This window comes from Aphidius gifuensis, linkage group LG5 (assembly GCF_014905175.1).
Source record: "Aphidius gifuensis isolate YNYX2018 linkage group LG5, ASM1490517v1, whole genome shotgun sequence".
NCBI classification, from domain to species: domain Eukaryota; kingdom Metazoa; phylum Arthropoda; class Insecta; order Hymenoptera; family Braconidae; genus Aphidius; species Aphidius gifuensis.
The window spans coordinates 5,455,537-5,477,657 of record NC_057792.1 but is presented as its reverse complement, the minus strand read 5'-3'; the positions used below and the strand labels follow the sequence as shown (position 1 = coordinate 5,477,657).

The 22,121-nt window shown below is 24.5% G+C and overlaps 7 protein-coding genes across 10 annotated transcripts; 3 read left to right on the top strand and 4 right to left on the bottom strand.

Moving 5' to 3' along the window:
• Positions 1–1,242: 1,242 nt before the first annotated feature.
• LOC122857214 lies at positions 1,243–2,859 on the bottom strand. 3 transcript variants are annotated; one of them, XM_044159264.1, is made up of 5 exons: positions 2,734–2,859; positions 2,115–2,237; positions 1,792–2,022; positions 1,516–1,710; positions 1,243–1,393 (listed from the first exon to the last, which is right to left on the bottom strand). In XM_044159264.1, exons 1-5 carry the CDS (start codon positions 2,745–2,747, stop codon positions 1,300–1,302), a joined length of 657 nt encoding a protein of 218 aa, XP_044015199.1. In that variant the 5' UTR covers positions 2,748–2,859; the 3' UTR covers positions 1,243–1,299. The 3 variants fall into 3 exon arrangements, with proteins under 3 accessions (XP_044015199.1, XP_044015200.1, XP_044015201.1); XM_044159265.1 differs by having other exon boundaries at positions 1,243–1,390; XM_044159266.1 differs by lacking the exon at positions 2,734–2,859 and adding an exon at positions 2,302–2,427.
• A 2,888-nt stretch (positions 2,860–5,747) lies between these two features.
• LOC122857209 (U6 small nuclear RNA (adenine-(43)-N(6))-methyltransferase) lies at positions 5,748–7,633 on the top strand (the record flags this gene model as incomplete). The annotated part of the gene is made up of 6 exons (XM_044159258.1): positions 5,748–5,895; positions 6,016–6,229; positions 6,294–6,434; positions 6,510–6,876; positions 6,946–7,150; positions 7,229–7,633. Coding segments are annotated over exons 1-6 (1,437 nt in total), but the record flags the coding sequence as incomplete, so codon positions are not given.
• Positions 7,634–8,499: 866 nt separating this feature from the next.
• Positions 8,500–15,071, bottom strand: LOC122857206 (clustered mitochondria protein homolog). Its single transcript, XM_044159254.1, has 2 exons — positions 14,723–15,071; positions 8,500–13,201 (listed from the first exon to the last, which is right to left on the bottom strand). The coding sequence occupies exons 1-2, from the start codon at positions 14,802–14,804 to the stop codon at positions 9,198–9,200; spliced, it is 4,086 nt and encodes a 1,361-aa protein (XP_044015189.1). The 5' UTR covers positions 14,805–15,071; the 3' UTR covers positions 8,500–9,197.
• Positions 15,072–15,460: 389 nt separating this feature from the next.
• Positions 15,461–16,534, top strand: LOC122857211 (density-regulated protein homolog). The gene is made up of 4 exons (XM_044159260.1): positions 15,461–15,673; positions 15,851–16,112; positions 16,200–16,339; positions 16,430–16,534. The coding sequence occupies exons 1-4, from the start codon at positions 15,575–15,577 to the stop codon at positions 16,472–16,474; spliced, it is 546 nt and encodes a 181-aa protein (XP_044015195.1). The 5' UTR covers positions 15,461–15,574; the 3' UTR covers positions 16,475–16,534.
• A 41-nt stretch (positions 16,535–16,575) lies between these two features.
• On the bottom strand, positions 16,576–17,376 carry LOC122857213 (DNA-directed RNA polymerase III subunit RPC9). The gene is made up of 3 exons (XM_044159263.1): positions 17,169–17,376; positions 16,835–17,105; positions 16,576–16,757 (listed from the first exon to the last, which is right to left on the bottom strand). Exons 1-3 carry the CDS (start codon positions 17,174–17,176, stop codon positions 16,638–16,640), a joined length of 399 nt encoding a protein of 132 aa, XP_044015198.1. The 5' UTR covers positions 17,177–17,376; the 3' UTR covers positions 16,576–16,637.
• Positions 17,377–17,506: 130 nt separating this feature from the next.
• On the top strand, positions 17,507–21,086 carry LOC122857207 (serine/threonine-protein kinase unc-51). Its single transcript, XM_044159255.1, has 3 exons — positions 17,507–18,212; positions 18,343–20,593; positions 20,670–21,086. The coding sequence occupies exons 1-3, from the start codon at positions 18,123–18,125 to the stop codon at positions 20,741–20,743; spliced, it is 2,415 nt and encodes an 804-aa protein (XP_044015190.1). The 5' UTR covers positions 17,507–18,122; the 3' UTR covers positions 20,744–21,086.
• On the bottom strand, positions 20,825–22,098 carry LOC122857212 (translocator protein). Of its 2 annotated transcripts, none has more exons than XM_044159261.1 (4): positions 21,916–22,098; positions 21,693–21,833; positions 21,400–21,615; positions 20,825–21,326 (listed from the first exon to the last, which is right to left on the bottom strand). In XM_044159261.1, exons 2-4 carry the CDS (start codon positions 21,816–21,818, stop codon positions 21,135–21,137), a joined length of 534 nt encoding a protein of 177 aa, XP_044015196.1. In that variant the 5' UTR covers positions 21,819–21,833; positions 21,916–22,098; the 3' UTR covers positions 20,825–21,134. The 2 variants fall into 2 exon arrangements, with proteins under 2 accessions (XP_044015196.1, XP_044015197.1); XM_044159262.1 differs by having other exon boundaries at positions 21,100–21,326; positions 21,911–22,039.
• Between the last annotated feature and the right edge of the window lie 23 nt (positions 22,099–22,121).

Below are 22,121 nucleotides of genomic sequence, written 5' to 3'. Positions count from 1 at the left end.
CTTTGTCGGCTCCAACACCATTGACAAGTCCATTAATTTTTGATAAAATTCACAAAAGTCAGCAATAATTTATGTCACATTTTGTTCAGAATAATTTAATTGATTCTTTTAATAACAATTGATCATTGTTTAACAATTATTATTGCTAAAATAAGTCTTTAACTTTTCTTTAAAAATAAGAACCTAACCTTAAATGGTTAATTTTTTTTTTTTGTCACAATATATGATAAAATATGATAAAAAGTACGTAACAATGTTTGTTTATACACTAAATAATTAACAACATTGAAAAAACATAATATTTACATGCCATTTGTCCATTATTTAACAAATAAATGGCTGCTTTTGTCAGCTCCAAGAGCTTTGACATGTCCATTAATTTTGACCAAAATTCACAAAAATCAGCAATAATTTATATCACATTTTGTTCAGAATGATTTAATTAATCGATTTATTAACAATTTATAATTAATTAATAATTATTATTGCAAAAATAAGTGTAAAAAGTCACGACACTGAACGACACAAGTTTTCTCTCGCATGCTCTCACAAAGATGCGGCCATTTTGGATTTCGTTGCGCCACCTAGCTGACAAATTACCGACTATTATTTGTTGATAAGTAGAATTTTCCTTATCGACAATTATAAATTATTTAAAAAAAAAAAATTAATTGTTAAATAATTATAATAAATTAATTAAATAAAACGACAAGTTTATGATATTTTAGTTTGTATTAATAATATTATAATAATTTTTAGTTATATTTAAATTTTGTTCTTTAACCAAAGATGGATAATCCAATGAAATATAATGATCATAAAGAGTTTGTAATATTGGAATAAGTATATCTTGTCTAAAAACTGGATAACATGGATCCGTTATTGTCATAAAATAACTTTATTTTTATCTTTACTTGACCATTATTATGATTAAAATTATAAAAATATTTTTCGTCATTTAATGTTGATAAACTTGATGATTTTCTTGCTAATATTCACGTTTATATTTTTATAATTCAAATACAAACATAGACATAATTATTATCATATCTAACACACCAGAATATATTTTGTTTTTTTTTTTTTTTTTTTATTTATATTTTGATATGAGATGAAATATACATAGAAAACTTATTGCTTGTAGCATATGATTATTATAAGGGGTTTTTTTTTTTTAATTTATATTTTGATATGAGATGAAATATACATAGAAAACTTATTGCTTGTAGCATATGATTATTATAAGGGTTTTTTTTTTTTTTTTTTTTTTTTATATTTTTATCGTATGTTATTATTATGCTAAAAAATAGGTTGTTGACCACATGCATCAATATGACTGTTTTTCATTTTTAGATATTCTTCGCATAGCTTTTGAAAGAGGTCTTCCGAACTGCTTTATATTTCCATTTGAGATAGTGAACACAATTTTTTTGTAACAGAAAAAAAAAAAAATAAAAAACAATTATGAAAAATTGTTTACGAGTTTAAGAATATTTAAAATTATGCAATTCTTACGTGTCTTCAAACTCTGGATAATCAGGCCAGCTTTCTGCTGACTGAAGTTTTACTGCATTTTCGTGAGTATTTGGACTTATTTCTTTCAGAATCCATAAGTATTCTGCCAAAAGATCTTGTTCTAAATCCAATTGAGCTTGTCTTTCTTTTATCTGAGATGGTGTTAATGTTATGAATAAATAATGTTCGGTCCTCCTGTAATTTGACATATACATGATAATAAACTCGTGATTTATTGTCATTTTAATATTTATAAAATTAAAATAATTTACTTACTGCAATTCAGCTTCATTTTTTTTTAATAATTTGTCCAATTCATGTTGTCTTTCACGTTTATTCATTATTCGAATTTTGTTTATGATACGTTTTATGGGCACTTCAGAAGCTTTCTTTTCTTCTTCTTCTTCTTTTATAGCTTTATCAAAGACTTCTTTCATACCTTCTGATAGTTCTCCTTCGTCACTTAATAGCTGTTTAACTTGACGAAGTGAATCAGCTGAAGAAAGACTTTTTTGTAACGAAAAAAAAAAAAAAAAACAATTATACACATTTTTTACAAGTTTATGGATGAACTTAAAATTAGAAATAATGTAACTTACAGTGCCATTAAACGTTCCTCATGATCTGCTTCAAATTTTTCCATTTTTTTGGAAAAAGCTTTGACGTGTTTAGAAAAGCCACTATTTTCATCAACTTCAAATGATGGGGTTGAGTCTGAAACACTATAAAAGTCTCTTTTAAAATTATATTATATTACTAATTATTATGAAACGTCATAAATTTTACATTAGGTATTCGGTTGTGTTAAATGTTACAAGGTTATGTGATAAATTTGAGTATTTGTGCTTGAGTTGGCAAGAAACAACATGGCGGTCGGACGACTAGTCTTTATGATTGCAATTTGCAATATTGCCACGACCGCCATTACATATTGGACTTAATTAGAGATGCATAATTATTTCATTTATATGATTAATATTTGGGGTCAATTTTATCACATTCTCAAAGCCTTGTTAAAATCACTCGAATATCATAACTTTGAAATCACGCTTTTAATATATAAATAAAAAAAAACAAACTAAAAATAGGCCAACGAGAGCGGGGTAGCCATTTTTCCATATAATTATACATATATATAAAATGTAAAATAACACAGTGAAATAAAAAATTAATTTATTGTTAATTCTAATTTGAATTAACTTAAAAAAATTAACTTACTTAATTGAAGACATGATATTGGATCAATAGATGACAATGGATGATATCTTTCGACTTTCTGAATTCTGTTCATATATAGGTATGATGCCGTCGTATACTGGTAGGGATAAGTGGGGATAACCAACAACGGCATGGCGGCCAATGATAGCTTAGAATCATATTCTCGATATTCCCACTCATCGTTACCAGTCGACACATCTCCACCAGCTATAAATCAAGAGAAACATGTCACCGCCTAACCGTATCTGTTGACATGATTCTGAGCTATCATTGGCTGTTGATCGTCCCCACTTATCCCTTCCAGTCGAAACAACAATCTTTACGACTAACAACACCGGGGTATGGAAATTGCAAAATTGCCGCAGGTAAATATTTTTTATTATTGTTAGCTTTGTTTTTGTCAGTCAACAATTAATACGTATAAACAATAGTGAAATTATCAATAATAAATTAATTATGATGCAAAAACTAATTTGCGGTTAGGTTTTTTTGTCGTCGCAAGTCAAGTGATATTTTTTGGAATAAATAATCGTTAAACATTTAATATTATTTTATAAAATTATAAACTAACATTAATTAAACATTTTGTGTAAAAAAATTCCAGATTTTCTTTGATATGTCAAAAGTTATGAAACCTGGACAGATGCCATGACATTTACAACAAAAATTTGCTCCAGGTAAATAATTTTCATTATTTATAGCTTTGTTTTCATCGTTCAATGAATAATACGGATAAACAATATTTAAATTATAAATGAAATAATTAATTATGGTGAAAAAACAAATTTGGGTTTAGGTTTTTTTGTTGTAAATTTATTTACAAATTTTGCATTAAATGAATATTAAACTTGAAATGTTGATTGACAAAAATAATTAAATAAATAATAGCAACAAAAATTGAAATATTTATTATTATTTAATGTTACAGATGCAAAAAAAAAAAGGATAACCAGGAATTAATTGTTAAAATGACATGACAAGTGCAAAAGTCCTGGCTTTTTATTGGACAATAAAAAGTAGTGAATACTTTTATTTGTAATAGTTAAATTTTGTTATTTATTCAACTATTTAATAATATTTTTTTGTCAAAAATATTACAGATATCCTTGGATATTTTACGGTGGACAAACACCAGTGCATTTACAATGCAAAACAACCACTGGTAAATATTGATAATTAATTATTTAGTTATATATAAATCTTAACGATGCATGCAATCTAATATGATTGCACCAGCAAACTTTATCTTGCTTTTACTCCAAACAGTGGTGCTGGTGCTATTGATTTCAATGATCGTTTTAATGTACCACTTATTGTTGTTATTGGTAATTGGTAAACATTTACTTGAAGTTATTGTTAAGCTTCATCAATGTTTACCAAAAATTTATTCTGGTAAATCTCTGTTGATGCTAACAATAGAAACACCACGTGTTCGTCTGTGGAGCTTTTAGAACACAGTGCCTCTGTCCAAAAGAATGCTAAAAATTTCATCAGTGTCAACAGTGAAATCTTCATTTGAAATTGATAAAACATTTTCAAGTAATAATAATATACACTATCAAAATATTATATTTATTATAATTTTTAATTAACAATTTGGTATATTTAATGGTTTATTATCAAGCTAATAAGAAGAAAATATTCAAAGTGATTGATTTTTCTTAGTTGATATGATAAAAGGAAAAAAACTAAAGTGGTGTTGGTGTATTTTCTCAAAGATTGTTTTAAAAAAAGGGGTGTTGAACAGTATGACTATTGTGTTGTGTTGTGTGTGATCATTGAATTTGCTGATTGTTGCTGATGGAATCATCATGAACCACTACATGGCATTGGAGCATTTTGATGACTAGTGTGGGAAGATGAACATCTGCTTAAAACTGCCTCATAAATTATCTAAATAGACGTTAGTCCACTTCAATACTGTCTCCAAGGCTAGTCTTTTTGTCTTCCTCCTAGAACTTCTAAATAAGGTAAGAGGCCCCTTTGGTCACTCTTTTAACCAAACCCTCAGGGTAAAAGTGCGTCAACAAGCTTGTAACTTTAAAGAATTTATGTGATATTCTTTAAAGGTACTTGGTAATCCCCCAATATTTATATTGTATATATTTTTGTGACTTGTAGCTCACCTTGATTACTTATTATTTATTTATTTAAATTATTAAATTTCATGCACCAGAGTAAATGGTTTTAGTTGATTGATCAAGGTGTGCACATCAACCTGTCTATCTCAAACAGAGTAGACGGGGGTGAATAGGATGTATTTCAGGTATTGGTAAATATAGGACACCGAATTATTTTTTTCTACGAGATATTAGGATGTTTATTTTATTTCTTTTCAGGTTTATTATATATTTGCAATACTTAGATTTAAGTAATTTCTTGTTGAACGCACTTTACCCGAATACTTTTTTAAAATTGAATTTAATATACCTGCAGCTTCGAGCGCAAGCAAATAATTTATTATTTTTTTTTTTTATCTAACTTGTTTATCAAGTATTTTTTAAAATTTTTAATTTACTCGCGTATCGTTATCATGTACATCATGTACATCAGTGTAAATAGAAACAACAAGTAATCCATTAAAATTTGCTGCTTGAAGTGCAATATTATATTTTATTTTTTTTTATACCGCTTTATAATGTCATTTAAAGATTTAGTGCAAGTTAAATAATAAAGTGTTTTTTTATTTATTTCAGTAAGTATTAATATTTTATTTTATTATATTTTTATGACGTTGTTTATTAATTTTTCAATTTATCTTCCCTTCTCTTATCAAACGCTCGCTAATTTGATATACTACTAGAAACATCTAATCATTAAAAATCAAAGTTAAATAAATAAACAATGTATTTTGTTATAAATCAATTCATTAATTTAATACCAAATTATAATTATCAATTTATTTAAAACATCAATTTTCGTGTTTCCCACCAAAGATGCGCACTTGAAAAAAAAAAAAAGATTGCGCAAGTATTTTTTTTCTCCCTCTCTCGTTTTAGATGCACACAAGCTTTCTCACGTGTCAAATAGCGTAGATAAATATATAAACAAATAACAATGTCACTAAGAAAATTTATGCATCCAAAAAATAAATACAAAATTGAGCCAAATTTTCGTGATCTTGCCCAAATTTATCCGGAATTTCATCAACATGTCTACACGGTAATTTTTACTAAATAACAAATTCAAAAAATAAATTATTTCATTTATTCAAGTTAACATCTAACCTAAAATAAATTTAAATAAAAACAATTAATTAATTAATTAATTAAATATTTTCAGGATTTAACTGGTAAATTAAAATTTAATTTTAAAAGTCAAGAAAGTCTCAAGGTACTTGCTAAAATATTATTAAAACATGATTTTAATATTGATGTTGATATACCTGATGATAAATTGATTCCAGTACTTCCACTTAGACTTAATTATATTCATTGGATTGAGGATCTTCTTGAACATGCTAATGTAAAAAATAACATTGTTGGAATTGACATTGGTAATATTGTAGTATTATAAAAATAAATAAACTTAACATTAACAATAAAATTTATGTATTTTAGGAACTGGTGCTATTTGTATATATCCAATTTTATGCTCAAAATTATTTGGATGGAAAATGATAGGAACTGAAATTGATGAAACAAGTGTATCATCAGCAATAAATAATGTTAAAAAAAATAATTTAGATAATTTAATAACAGGTAAATATTAATTGTCTTAATTATCTTTTTCTTTTTAAAAATAATGATTGATTAATTTATTGTGATTGATTTTAGTTGAACATGCTGATCATAATATAATATTAAATAAATCATTAATTGATAATAATAATAATAATAGCTATTTATTTACAATGTGTAATCCACCATTTTTTAATAACAATCAATTAATGTTTAAAAAAAATAAAAAAAAACCACCAAGAAATGCATCAACTGGTAATAATAATGAATTATTTATTGATGGTGGTGAATGTAAATTTGTATTAAATATCATTAATGAAAGTATTATATTATCAACAAATATTAAAATATATACAACAATGTTGGGTCAAAAATCAAGTCTTATATATTTTCGTAAAGAATTTAAAAATAAAAATATTGATAATTATACATGGACTGAATTTTGTCAGGGATATACAAAAAGGTTTGTTTTTAATGTCATTATTCCTTTTGGAATTTTTGTAATTTTTTTTAATACAACTTTTACTTTTAGATGGGGATTGGCTTGGACATTTTTATCAAAAGATGTATTAAATTTACAAACAGCACCAGTTATACGTGAAAAAAATGATAGAAAATCTTTAAATAAAAAATCAAAAGATAAATTTTCAGTTGAATTTACATTTCCTCTTGATGATAAATGGACTGATTTTGAACTGATAATAAAATCATTGAAACAATGGATACAAGAATTAAAAGTATATATATTTTTCTTTAAATTATCATTTAGTAATTAGAATATAATCATAATAATAATATTTATTTATTTTATATAGATTGAAATGAAAGAATTAAAATTAAAAAATGACAGCTCAAATAGTTGGGTATGTAATTTAAAAACATATGAAGATACTTGGAGCCATGCTAGAAGAAAACGTCGTCTTGCATCAAGAGAAACAATTGAGTCAAAGAAACCACGTTTGGATGATGAACAAGTCAATTTAATAAATGGTAATTCATTAAATCAACAAATAAATTATACAGAAACAAAAAATATTTATCTTGAGTTTAGTATAACAGTTGTTTTGATAAATACTGATAATATACGAATAAATTTAATTTTACATAATGGTAATGGTGGTAAAATTGGTTTGGAAACATTTCGTCAATATCTTATTAATAAATTTAATATTAAAAATTTTTTAAAACAAAAAAATACAATTAAAAATTGTAAAAATAAAAAAAAAGGTTAAAAGGTTGTATTTATAAATAAAACATAAATATTCAAATTAACTATTTATCCATATATTTGTATACAAAATGGTTTATTATCATTTTTTTTTTTTTTTTAAACTATTATTATTGTTTATTATTTTATCATTCATCATGCTAATTATTTTTATTATTATCAAATGTTTTTTTTTTTTTTTTTTTGTTTTTGTACCAAATTATAATGTAAATTAGGCATATCCTCGGTTTATTTTATTTTTTTAAAATTAAATTTCAATTTAATTTCATTCACTCCTTAGGATTACTATTATATATCCTTTTTTTGTTTTTTTTTTTTTTTTTTTTTAATGGCTACTAACAGGTGCAATATAATATTTTAACAACAGATGATTTTAACAAAGAAAAATAATAAAAAACAAAAACAATGTGGATTTTTTTATAGAAAAAAAAAATCTTTTATCATGTTTTTGTTGCTTATATTTTGAGCTTAAATATTAAAAAAAAAAAACAAAAAAAAAACTGATGCTTGGTATAACAATTAACTCTTATAATCTAGTTTTTTTTTAAAAACTTTTCTAAACTATAAACTAGTTTATTCTTCGGCACTAAAACGAGAATTGATTCTTGTTGTCTTTTTATTATTTTTTTAGTTTTTTTTTTATTCATGATTTTCTTAGTTTTCCATTTTTTTTTTTTTTGATATTTGTTTATTGTTATTTTTACTATACTGTCGTTATTTGATAATTATTAAAAACACTCTGGATATTATTCAATTATTTAATTAAAAAATTTAATAATTTTTTTAATTATTAAAAATTATTTTAAAAAAAAAAAAACGAATTTATTTGATTGATTTCTTTTATAAAAACAATACTCCTTTAATTTTACATTCAATTGATAATTATTTTTTTTTTTTTTTTTGATTGGCAAATATCATGCATTATTTAGATTCTATTTTTAACTTAATTCTAAAAAAAAAAATCGCCTTCGAGTTGCACATTTTCACGACATTTGTTAAGCACTTTTTTAGAAAATGAAAAAAGAGAAGACACAATTATTATTTAAAACAGTAAGAAATTATTTAACATTGTTTTTTTTTTTTTTTTTTTTTGGACGTTTGCGAGTTGATAAATGTTTTCTGTAAATTTATAGTTAAAAAATTATTAAATCCTAATACTGTATATTTAAAATTAATATAAACAGTATATAAAAACAACAAAATTAATATTAAAATTCAAATTTTACAATTCATTTTCTATTTTCAATATGAAGAAATCAACTCGCTATTATTTTTTTTTTATATCAAATCATTCTCTTTTCCCACTAGAATTATATACAGTGTCATAAACAAAATTAACACAATTCCTCAACCTTAATTAATAAAAACAAAAAAAAGAAATTAATTTTATTCTCCCATTTATACCTATATAAAAAAAAAAAAAAAAAAAAAACAACTTGCTTGATCAAATCTTTGGCTTTGATCTCTCAATGTGTAACAAATAGAAAAAAAAAAAAATAAAAAATGAATGATTGAATGAATGAATGAAAATAATGGATAAATGTAAATTAAATTTTTCAACTTTCAGTTGATTCAATACTCTTTAAATTTCCATTAACAATTTTTTCATCATTATTATCCTCAGTTATGTTTAATTTATCATCATCATTATTATCATCTTTTAATCTTTTTTCAACTTCAGCTTTTAAATTATCAATATCAGCTTGACTAAATTGAACAAATAATATACCATTAATTGTATTAAGCATTTCTAATACAGATCCCATACTTGGTGGTTGTATTTGTATTGGTGGTAAATTAACATTTTGTTTACCAGTATAAATTTCATTCATTTTTTTTTGTAATACAACAGCTTGTTGTGTTAAATGTCTTAAACAATCACTACTTTCTTTTGTTTTATCATGTTCTTCACCAAGTAATTTTTTATAAATAGTATATGTTTCTTTTTCATTATTTAATGCTGCACGAAAATCACCAATACAACTTTGTGTACGTGCAACTAAATGATATGATGCAGCAACTTTTAATGATATTGTACCATGATGAAGTTTATTTAATTTAAGTGCATGTTCCATAAATTTTAATGATAATTCATATTCACCAACAGCATGTAATATTAATGATATATTACTATCAATTAATGCAACTTCTGGATGATCATCACCAATAACAATTAATGATAAATATCTTGCACGATATAATAATCTTAATGATATTGATACTTGTCCATTTGCAAATGAATATAATGCAAGATGTACATATTCAGTAATAGTATATGGATGATCAATACCATTAACACGTTCAGACATTAATACAGCTTTTTGTTGTGTTGATAATGCTTCAGCATGATCACCCATAATATAATTTAAACGTGCTAACATACGTAAACATTGTGCAATTTCAGGATGCATTGCACCATAAACATTATTTAATAAATTTAATGCTTCTGATATTAACTCATAGCCATCTTTTAAATAACCTTTTTGTATTTTACATTGTCCAGATGTATAAAAATGATAAGCATCACTTGCACGTGGTTGTATATGTTTAACAACTGGAAATATATTTAATATATCATCTTCAAAAAATGTTAAACGATTTTTATTATCAAAATTATATTCTCTTAATAATATTTGTATACCAGTTTTAATTGTAAAACCACGTAATATTGATATTTTTTGTAAATTATAATATTCAATCATTGTATCAAATGTATCTGATGATTTACCTTCCCAATCATAATATGATTTTAAATCATTTTTAATTTGTTGCCATAATGATTTTTGTGTTAATAATGCCCATTCAAAATCTGATGTTTGTTGTATACCATTATTTGCTCTACCTTTACGTTTATTTTTACGTTTTGATGTTTTACTTTGTAATTCTTCATGATTTAATTGTGGATTAATAACTTGTGATGATGATAATAAACAATTTAAAAAATGTGATATTGCTGATGATAATGACATTAATTCAGTACCTTGCATATATATTATAAATATATGTTTTGCTGAACGTAATATTAATTCACTTATTGTTATTTTATATAAATAATTTAATTGTGGTATTGCTTCAAGCATTGTTGCTAATTTACCCATATATCTAACATTAATACCACGTCCATGTAATGATTCAACAAGTGTTGTACCATCCATTGCTGCTGATGTATGATCTAAACATTCACGTATAAATGTTGGTAATTGTACTGTTAATAAATAATCAGCAGCATCACATACAAGTTTACGTTGTTTTTTTATATTATCACCATTTTCATCTGGATGACGTACACCTGGTGAATAAACATCTGGATTAAATTTAACATCAAATTCAGCTTCACGTAGACTACCAACAGCACTTGCTGCATGTTTAACAATATCTTTTGAACTTTCTTCAAAATCTTGTTTATTATTATCATTTGTTATTGTATCAGTTATACTTTCAACTATTTTTTTAGCTTCATCAGCTTTAATTTTTTCATCATCATCATTATCATTAGTACCATTAGCTGTTGTTGTTGTTGTTGTTGTTTCTTTATTACTATCAATTATTTCTTCTTTATTTTCAATACTTAATTTATCTTTTTGTTGTTGTTGTAATTTTGCTGTTGTTAATTGTTGTAAATGTACAGCAGCATGTTTTATAAATTGTACATAACGTGATTCAACAAATGCATCAATTAATTCTTGACGTAAACATGCTAAACGATGTTTATGTTCAATTGGAAAACCAAGTGCACGTGCTTCTTTACTTAATTCAACACCATCAATTATTAAAAAATTAACATCTGGTGGAAATGTACGTAATAAATCAAGTACATAATGACGTGAATCATTACCAATAATACCTTTACATTCAACACTACTACATAATTCAATTTCTTCATTATCATTATTTAAAACTTTATGTGGTAATATTTTTAAATGTTGTCCAGCTTTATTTAATAATTCTAAATATTTTGGATGTGTTAATACACTTTTACCAAAATCAATTGAACCATAAACAACTGATTGTTCTTGTTCACGTTCAAGTATACCTGGTATTATTGATTGTGCTGTAACACGATAACCACGATAATCAATAACAACAGTACCAAGTGTATATAAACCAGGTAAATCAACAGTTGAATAAACACGTACACCTTGTAAATCATTACGTGGTGCAACATATGCTGCAGCATCACCACCAAGTTCTTTATAATGATCACGTACATCAAAACCCAATGAAAAAAATATATTATTCCATATAAACATTTGCATTTTTGAATCTTCACCAGGATTAATTGCCATAACATTACCATCAATAACAGCAACAGCACCACGTGTTGCTGCAGCAACAAAATCACTATGTACTTTAAATATTGCACGTTCTCTTAATAATCTTTCTGGTAAATTTTTACGTGGTAATTCACGTGTTGTTTGTAGCTCTTCATTCCAATCACGTGTTTGTCCAGGTATATGTTCTTCATAACCAAGTTTTGCTGAAAATGTATCTTCAGCTCTAATTGCATCAATAGTATGTTCAATTTGTGGTGATGTCCATGAAAATAATTGATATGGTGTTGATACACGTTCAAATGGATGACGTTGTGTACGACGACGTTGCATTGATGAAAAACCACGTTTAAATAACGGTGATAATTGATTTAATAATTCAATTAAACTATGACATAAATGTGATGGTATTGATGGTTTTGGATTAAATATATCACTTGTTGATTGATTAACATAAAAACCACGTGAACATGCTGTAATATAATATTGTTTTTCTTCAAGTGTTATAACTTGTAAATACATTAAATCACCATGTAATTTACGATAACCTGGTGGTGGATTCCAGCCAGATGTTGTTAATACTTTTAAACATGGTGAACATTTTTGTTCTTTAGCTTGTGGTTGTAATGGTAATAGAGGTCTTTCTTTACAACCAGGATAAATATATTCTGGTGGTGTACAATCAATTGAATCAGTTGTTCTTGTTTTTTTTTTTTCTAATACATCACCATTTGTAACAATATTTAAAAATGATAAACTACTACATTCAACACCATTATATGCATCAGATGGATCAACTGATTTTAATAAATCTCTAACATGTCTAACATGTATTCTAGCTTCTCTCATTGTATATGGTTCTTCAACAACTTTTATTATTGAACCTTCTTTTAAACCTTCAATATTTTTTAATTCAGAAAAATTATCAAGTGTATTACCATCAAGTTGTAATGAAAAACATGTACGATGACATGTATCTTCACGATCCATTAATACTTGATGTATTTCTTGTACAAGTTCCATTGATGATACTTGTATATCAAATTGTTCAGCACCTGGACTTGATATTTTAACAGTAAAACCCATATCTTGTACAAATATTACTTCTTGATCATCATTTGTTTTTTCTTTTTCATTATCATTATCTAATTTTTTAGATAATTCTTTATCATTATCATCAATTGTTGAATCTTTATCTTTTTCACATTCTTTTGTTGCTTCAACTTCACCTTTTTCCATTGTTACATCAGTCATTTTACTACCACTTCCTTTTTCTTGATCTTTTTCTTCTGTAAAAATATTTTTAAAAAAAATAATTAATTTTCTATTTTAAATATTATTAATGTTTTAACTATTTTCAAAAGTATTTTTTTTTTTTACAATTTTTGGAGTTTAAAGGATTTAATTTTAAAATGTTGAAATTAGTTTTAACTTGTTTCCAATGAGTGATGTTATAAATAAAACTTTGTAATGTAAATACAAATAGTATGCAGTTGAATACCAATGTGACTCTATTTTTGTCGATTGAGATTTAACTTGAATAGATAATTTTCATTTCTAATTATAAAAATAATATTTTTTTTTTTTTTTATTAATTATTTTGTTTAAACTATTGTTTCAATTGTTATTACTAATTTATATTTATGAATATATTTTTTTTTTATTATTAAATGATAAACCAAGGGTTATCAATAATCTTGGTTAATGATTTATAGCCAGTGTTTTTTCAAAATTAAAATAAACATTTAAAATTTAGACAAAAAAAATTACAAAGTTTTATTTTAAAAAAAGATTTATTTAATTTATGATAATTTTAGTTTGAATAATAATCAACAAAAAGAATAGATAAAGGAATTTAAATGAAAAAAAAAAAACGTTATCATTGTCTTTATAATTATAATCATTTTAAAGAAATAAAAATGGCTATAAAATACATATCGATATCACCCGACACACCACATGTTTAAAAAAGAGTTAAAATAAAAATCTCAAATATCCGGTTAATTTTTTATTTATATATTTATTTCATTCTTGACTCTCCGTTGGTCTCTAATATAATTCACAAGTACAAATTAAACACCAAGGTCTCGGACACATGAAGCTAGTGGAATTTCGCAATAAATTTGCCGGTTAAATATTCAAAAAAAAAAATTAAAATAAAATATAAATAGATAAATGAAAGACTATTTAAAAAGGCAAAAAAAAAATTAGACCAAATAGCTTATAGAAAAAAACAAAAAAATTAATTAACAAAATTTAAATAAACAAAAAATAATTGAATAAAATTTTTTTTTTTTAGTTAAAAATTTTTTTTAATTATAATTTATTATACTAGGTCAGGCTTATATTATTTAAATAATAATATATATTTTTTTTTTCTGTTGCAACTACTGTATGTATGATAAATTATCTTGTAAAATTGAAGGGTGATGCAACCTCACTCTCCTCGCCTATTGATCAAAAAAATTTCCACTGATTATTAATTTTATTTAAAAAAAAAAAAAATGATTATTGCTATTCAAGGCAAACAGGAGAAATAAAGAGCTAATTTTTTTATTTAATTTAAAAATTTATATAAATAATTAATATGATGTAATAATTATTTAATAATTATTTTGTTTTATTAAATAAATTCTCACATGACCACGAGACTATGAAAAATTTTCGAGCATGTTACATAACCAGAACAACTTGGCCGGCAACTGATGAAATAATCATAATTTATATGTAATAATAAATGTATTTTATTATAATAATTGTTTAATTGATATTATATATTTTTTTATAAATTAATTGACAATTATAATTACCAATTTTATCGGTTTTTCCGTTGACCATTGTAATTTTTACAGCTCCATCAACATTCTCCTCGACTTTTGAGCCAAGAGCCATGTCCCCAATTTTTTTTTCAACAAAAAAAAATTTATTATTTCTAACAAATTTATATCAACACTATTTATTAAGTTGTTATTGATTTTATAATTAATTAATTTTTTTTTTTTTTGGATCAACAAGATACAAAAAAAAAAATTTTATTAATTATGAGTTTTTTTTTTTTTCTTTTATTTGCTCACTACTTGATCACATTAAGCTCCAGTCTTGCACGTGCGTTCCACGAGAGTAATAAAAATTCTAGTTACTGACTGATATAATTATTATAATTATTCTTATTTTTCATTGGTTTAAAAAATAAGAGTATTGAGCGGGGATTTGTTTGTCTTCTCACTGCTTCTCACTCTCAAAAAGTTTGCGCGCGCAGAAATTGAAAATATATATATTTTGTGTTTTTTATATAAAAGTCTTTTAATAATAATTAAATAATTATTTAAATAATATAAAATAATTTGTTTATAATTTTTTATAAATATTTATCTATTTGTTTATTTAATTTTTTTTATATATTTGATTATTCGGTAATGCCAAAAAAATAAAACATAAAAAACTAAAATTTAATTTTTATTTTGTTGGTATGAATGTTGTTTTTTTATTGTTGAACAAGTTCAGCTTTTAGAATTTTTTTTTTTTGGCAGAATTGAGTATTGTCAAATTAATAGATAAACAATTTTAATTAATTATAAATAAATTTTGTATTGAATTTTAGTGATAAATATATAATTACGGTTTTATATTGAAATAATATTTGAGGTTAGTTTTTATATAAAATGTCAGTGGAACATCCGGAGTATCGTTTGGGTGCTGATCCAAAAATTAATTATCCAATTAAAGTACAATATTGTGGTAATTGTACTCTTCCAATTGAGGTAATTATAAATTATAATTTTCATTTGTTTATCTTAATGAAAAATCAATTGGAAATTTTTTATTTTTCACCTTATTTTTGGAGGTCAAATAATAATTTTACTAAGATTTATAAATTTTTGTTAAATTAATTTTAAATAAATATATTATTTAATTATTTTAAAATTAATTTTTTTTAGTACTGTGAATATTATCCAGAATATGAAAAATGTAAACAATGGCTAGAACGTAATTTACCAACTGAATTTGAAAAAGTTAAACTTGGTGAAGATGGTAATGAAACTGGTACTGGTGAAGATGAAAAAAAACGTCAAAAACGTGGTGGTAAAGGTATGCTTAAAGCTAAAAAAAAAGAAGATGTACCAAAACTTGTAACAGTATCAAGAGCACCAAGAGGAAAAAAAAAATCAGTAACTGTTGTTACTGGTCTCAGTACATTTGGTAAATACCTATAATATATTGAAAAATTTATCTTAATTAATAAACAAAAAGCTCAAATAATTAATAAATTTATTTATTTATTTTTAGATATTGATTTAAAAGTTGCAGCTAAATTTTTTGGTAGTAAATTTGCATGTGGTTCAAGTGTAACTGGTGAAGATGAAATAGTCATTCAAGGTGATGTCAAGGATGATTTATTTGATGTCATTCCTGACAAATGGCCTCAGGTATTTAATTATTTTTTATTATAAAAATTACTTTACTTGTTTATTTGTTAATTTAAATATGAAAATTGTTTTTTTATTTTTTTGTTACAGATTGATGAAGATTCCATTGATGATCTTGGTGATCAAAAAAGATAATAAATTGATTTTTAATAACTAATTAATATTCAAAATAAATAAAAAAATTTAATTATGAAATTTATTTTATTTATTTATTTAATACTTTACATTTTGTTTTGTGTGAATTTATAAATTACATTGGTATGCAGGTATAATGGTATATATATTTTATTTTTTTAAATTATTTTTCGGTTGATGATTCTTCAGGTAATTCAGGAGTTTCATCTAAAGTATTTTTAATAACATCAAGAAGATTATTTACCTCTTCTTCTGATAAACGATCTTCTGAATCTTCAACAATCTGTTGATTAAAAAAAAAAAGAAAAGAAGTAAATGTTAATTTTAATGTTTTTTTTTTTTCATATAAATTAAACTTACACATTGTATTTCAATTAATGACTTTGGTACTGTATTAACAATCATTAATTTTTCACATTTTGTTAATTTAAATTTTTCAACTTGTGACATAAAAGCCTTTATTTTTTCTGGATTTTGATTTTCACATGGTGTACCTTCAAGGTATCTTACTGTTTCATATGTCACTGTTGCCAATTCACTAAGATTTTTTTTTTTACTTTTATTTTCTTTAATACCCTTTAATAAATTAAGTACTTCAAAGTTACTTAAATATGCTGATTTTTCATTGACTCTGTAATTTAATATATGTATTTATTAAATTATTTATTTTTTTAAATGTTTATTGTTTACTTACACTTCCATTGTTGTAGAGAGAAAAAAAATTTCAAAATACAATTTTCATTTATCATTCAATGAATGACAATTTCTTAGAATAAATATGTTGCAATAATTAAAGCTAAATAATTAATGAATAATTAATTATTATAAACAACAAATAAATAATCAAGTTTTAATTTTGCAAATAGAATTAATAATAACAGTGAATAACAGCTGATTTTGCGCATCAAAAAAAAAAAAACAACAAACTAATCTGGGGATGTTGATTATTTCTCTAGAAGTCCCTAGTCATTTTGGCATTTTCATTTTCTCTTATCCCCCCTTCACAACCCCTTGTCAACAAAGAAAATTCAGTCTGACATTTTGTCCCCATTGATGTGTGTGTGTGTGTGTGCGTGTCTGTTTTCCCATTCCAAATAATAACAATAATAGTGAAAAAAAAAAATAATAAAATATTGAGACCACACATTTGTGTGTCTGACAAAATATATAAAATTACAAATAAATTTAATTTAATTATATAATTGATAAATTGTACATAATGTAACCATCAAAATGGCACATTAACAAGTATTTTATTTTATTTTTTTTTTTGTTTATTAATGTAAAGAGAAAATAATATGGAGAAAAAAAATATATTTGGTTAATATAAGTCAAGTATATAATCTCACTCTTACATCGTATTGATCCCCATTTTAAATATATACAAAAACTATCAACACACAAATAGGATATATTTTTTATTAATGTCAAAATATGTTTATAATAATATTGACATTTAATTAATTAATACAATAATTTAAAAAAATTATAATACAAAGTGAAATAAGTGAATTTATTTAAAGTTGAAGATTTTTTTTTTTTTTCATTATTGCGTTGTTATTTTTTTTTTTTTTTTGTACTTGAGTCATTTGTTTTGTTTTTTTTATTTATTTATTTATTTATTTATTTATCGTTATTGAAAATAATAATGGAGATTGTTGGTGATTATGAGTATAACATCAAGGACATTATTGGCCATGGTGCATTTGCTATGGTTTTTATGGGTAGACATAGAAAAGTAAGTTAATTAGGTCATTGTTTAAAATGAATTAATAATTATAATGATAAATTAATTTTAATATTAACCTATAAATATATATTTATTGAATGATAATTAATTTTATAATATTGTAATTTTTAATTTACAGAAATCAAATCAAATTGTTGCAATAAAAAGTATATCAAAAAAAAAATTAGCTAAATCACAAAATCTTCTTGGTAAAGAAATAAAAATATTAAAAGAACTTAATGAATTACATCATGAAAATGTTGTTGCATTACTTGATTGTAAAGAATCAAATCAATATGTCTTCCTTGTTATGGAGTTTTGTAATGGACGTGATTTAGCTGATTATCTTAGTGATAAAGGTACACTATCTGAAGATACAATAAGAGTATTTTTAAAACAATTAGCTGGTGCAATGAATGCATTACATGCAAAAGGTGTTGTACATCGTGATTTAAAACCTCAAAATATATTATTAAGTCATAATCAAGGACAAACATGGCCACCACCAAATCAAATAACATTAAAAATTGCTGATTTTGGTTTTGCTAGATTTTTACAAGATGGTGTTATGGCTGGTACATTATGTGGTTCACCAATGTATATGGCACCAGAAGTTATTATGTCATTACAATATGATGCTAAAGCTGATTTATGGTCACTTGGTACAATTGTATTTCAATGTTTAACTGGTAAAGCACCATTTCAAGCACATACACCACAAGCACTTAAATTATTTTATGAAAAAAATGCAAATTTAGGACCAAAAATACCACCAGGTACATCAATTGAATTATCAAATTTATTAATGGGTTTATTAAGACGTAATGCACGTGATAGAATGCCATTTGAAGAATTTTTTAATCATCCATTTTTAAAAGGACCACCTGAACAAGATAATATATTACCAGTTGAATTACCATCATCACCAGATAATATTATTGAACCATCAATATCAGTGCCAAATGTTATATCTGGTAATGATGTTAATAGTCCATGTTCAAGTCCAGAAGATGATTATGTACTTGTACCAAGTGATTTAAGTAGTGATACTGATAATAATCAACAACAACAACAGCCACAACAACAACCACTACAACAACAACAAGTTAAATATACAAAACAATCAAGTAGAGAAGCAATAAGTCCACCAAGACCATGTTTTTTGCCAATATCAGAACCAGTACCAGTTCCAACTCAACAACAACAACAGCAACATCAGCAACAACAACAAAAACAAAATAATAATAACAATAATAATAATAATAACAACAATCAAACATCATCATTAACATTACAAAATAATAATCGTACAACAAATAATTCATCAAGTGTTGTACCAAGATCACAACCAATTAGTATGAAACGTAGTACAGATACACATCGTAATTATTCACCAGAAATTGGTTCATTAAGTCCACCAAGTGTACAATTTGTAATTGGTACACCACCTGGTAGACGTATGAGTGAAACACCACCACCACCAAATACATGGCAAGTTAGTCCAGTAACACGTAATACAAATATATCATGTGGTACATCACCTCTAAAAAAATCATCAGCATCATCACCATTATTAACTGGACCACTTGCTGTACTTGGTTCACCAACAGCACGTGCATTACATGATAATAATAATACATTAAGAAATTCACCAGTAATACCATTTGGTACAAGAGCAGCAACATTACCAGAAATATCAGAAGCTGGAAGTTTTCAAAGTTTTTTTCCTGAATTACATCATGTATCATCTGATGATCGTCCATTAACATTTTTAGCACCAGAATTACCAGAAGATACATTACTTGAACGTGAACATAATGAAATATTGGCTAAATTAAATTTTGTTGTTGCATTGTGTGATTGTGTTAGTGATGTTGCACGTCAAAGAACTGGTCCATTGGGTGTACAATTAGGAAGTTTAGAACAACAACAACAACAACAGCAACAACAGCAGCAACAACAACAACAACAACAACAACAAGCAACAACAAATTCAACAACTAAAAAAAGAGCTGAACAAGTTATATTACTTGTACGTGCATTACAATGGTTATCATCTGGTTTAAGTCTTGCAACACAACAATTAAAATCAGGAAGATTACGACCAACAACAAGTGTTAAAGATGTTGTTAGTACAATGAATGATAAATTTCGTTTATTTTTAAATGAATGTAAACATCTTAATAGTGCTGGTTTATTACGTCAAACTGGTGCAACAGCTGATAAAATACTTTATAATCATGCAATACAAATGTGTCAATCAGCAGCACTTGATGAATTATTTGGTAATCCAGCTGAATGTTTTCAACGTTATCATACAGCACAAATATTATTACATTCATTATCACAACATGTTAATCATACACAAGACAGAGCATTACTTCTTAAATGTAAGTTTATTATATTTATTAATTTATAAATTAAAAAACTATAATTTATATATTTATTTGATTCAATTTATTACAGATAAAGCAGCTGTTGAAAAACGTCTATATGTACTTCAACAACAGGGTTATATTTATGCAACAGATCCAACGTAACATTTATTTAAAAATAAAAAATCAATGATTAATTCTTGATTGTATCCAGTAATAATATATATTATTAATTAATAATTGATCAAACAGTTTAACAATTAGAATTTAAAATTAAGAAAAAAACAAAAAAAAAAAAAAAGAACAAAGAAAAAAAATAAGTAATATATTGTTTTTTTTGATTATTATTTTTATTATTTAAAAGAAAAAAAAATATATATATATAAGTTTGATGATTTAATTTAATATATTATTATTATATTATTGTGAAAAAAAAAAAAAAAATGTACTCGTGATTTATTAATCTTTATTTCTTATATAAAGTAAATAAAAAATATATAAACAATAATTTATTTATTGTCATTAATAATTTGTTTTTATTTTTAGATGATAAATATTATTCTTCTTTTATTTCTTCAATTGATAAATCATTTTTATTATCACGATAAACAACGTAATTTAATGCTGTTGCTAATGTATTCCAAGCAACATAAGGAATAATTAATAAACCAGCAGTATGATTTATTTTGTAATAAACAAAACCAAGTGTTGCTGTGTTGATCCAAAGTGCCATGATGTTGTATAATGCCTGTTTATAGATTTAAAATAGCAGGATAATTAGAACAAGTTGATTAATATTTAAAGTGGAAAAATATAAATACCCAGTCTATTTTATGTAGACCAAAAAAAATTGGTGTCCATGACCAATTTAATGCCAAATTTGTTGCATAAAGAGTCAATGGAAGTATTGATGAATTATCAATACTTGGGATATCACGATAAACCAAATATGATGCATAACCGAGTGATGAATAAATACTTGTCCAAACTGGACCAAATAGCCAATTTGGTGGTGTCCAATTTGGTCTCTTTAATGACTGTAAATATCAAATAAAAAAATACAGTTTTAATAGTAAAAAATACGACTTTTTAAATAATGATATTTATGATTTACCTGGTACCATGGATTAATATTTTTTCTTGTTATAAATCCACCAAGTATACCACCAACATTAGGATGAACAATTGCAAATGCAATTGGCCATGAAAATTCAGGTATTTTACTCAAAATATCTGGCATTTTTTCAATATTTAACTGTCAAAAAAAATTGTGGTTAATATAATATAACTGTATTTCAATGACAAGATAATATTATCAATTATCATCATCACCCCACCTGAATGACAAGCAGAAAATTGATTTGATAATGAAATTATTTAAAGAATGAAATATGTAATATAGATTGATAAAATAAATATTTTAAGCTGTTAGTAATTTTGTAGACTTGTTGTTTTTTTAATTATTATTGTATTGAATCATGTTGATGTTGTTGTTGTTGTTGTTGTTTTTCTGGTTTATCTGTTGTTGAGAATTTTTGTAGGT

Excerpts from the sequence above, each read along its gene's own strand:
- LOC122857214 (XM_044159264.1), bottom strand. Across the intron at positions 2,023-2,114 it reads GAGGAACGTTTAATGGCACT|TCTTTCTTCAGCTGATTCAC; the intron begins GTAAGTTACATT and ends GTTACAAAAAAG. Across the intron at positions 1,711-1,791 it reads AAAAATGAAGCTGAATTGCA|GAGGACCGAACATTATTTAT; the intron begins GTAAGTAAATTA and ends GTCAAATTACAG.
- LOC122857206 (XM_044159254.1), bottom strand. The coding sequence starts at position 14,804 with ATGGCTCTTGGCTCAAAAGTCGAGGAGAATGTTGATGGAGCTGTAAAA. Across the intron at positions 13,202-14,722 it reads CGGAAAAACCGATAAAATTG|AAGAAAAAGATCAAGAAAAA; the intron begins GTAATTATAATT and ends ATATTTTTACAG.
- LOC122857211 (XM_044159260.1), top strand. The coding sequence starts at position 15,575 with ATGTCAGTGGAACATCCGGAGTATCGTTTGGGTGCTGATCCAAAAATT. Across the intron at positions 15,674-15,850 it reads ATTGTACTCTTCCAATTGAG|TACTGTGAATATTATCCAGA; the intron begins GTAATTATAAAT and ends AATTTTTTTTAG. Across the intron at positions 16,340-16,429 it reads TTCCTGACAAATGGCCTCAG|ATTGATGAAGATTCCATTGA; the intron begins GTATTTAATTAT and ends TTTTTGTTACAG.
- LOC122857213 (XM_044159263.1), bottom strand. Across the intron at positions 16,758-16,834 it reads CATTAATTGAAATACAATGT|ATTGTTGAAGATTCAGAAGA; the intron begins GTAAGTTTAATT and ends TTTAATCAACAG.
- LOC122857207 (XM_044159255.1), top strand. The coding sequence starts at position 18,123 with ATGGAGATTGTTGGTGATTATGAGTATAACATCAAGGACATTATTGGC. Across the intron at positions 18,213-18,342 it reads TTATGGGTAGACATAGAAAA|AAATCAAATCAAATTGTTGC; the intron begins GTAAGTTAATTA and ends TTTAATTTACAG. Across the intron at positions 20,594-20,669 it reads CAGAGCATTACTTCTTAAAT|ATAAAGCAGCTGTTGAAAAA; the intron begins GTAAGTTTATTA and ends AATTTATTACAG.
- LOC122857212 (XM_044159261.1), bottom strand. The coding sequence starts at position 21,818 with ATGCCAGATATTTTGAGTAAAATACCTGAATTTTCATGGCCAATTGCA. Across the intron at positions 21,616-21,692 it reads ATATTAATCCATGGTACCAG|TCATTAAAGAGACCAAATTG; the intron begins GTAAATCATAAA and ends TGATATTTACAG. Across the intron at positions 21,327-21,399 it reads GTCTACATAAAATAGACTGG|GCATTATACAACATCATGGC; the intron begins GTATTTATATTT and ends ATCTATAAACAG.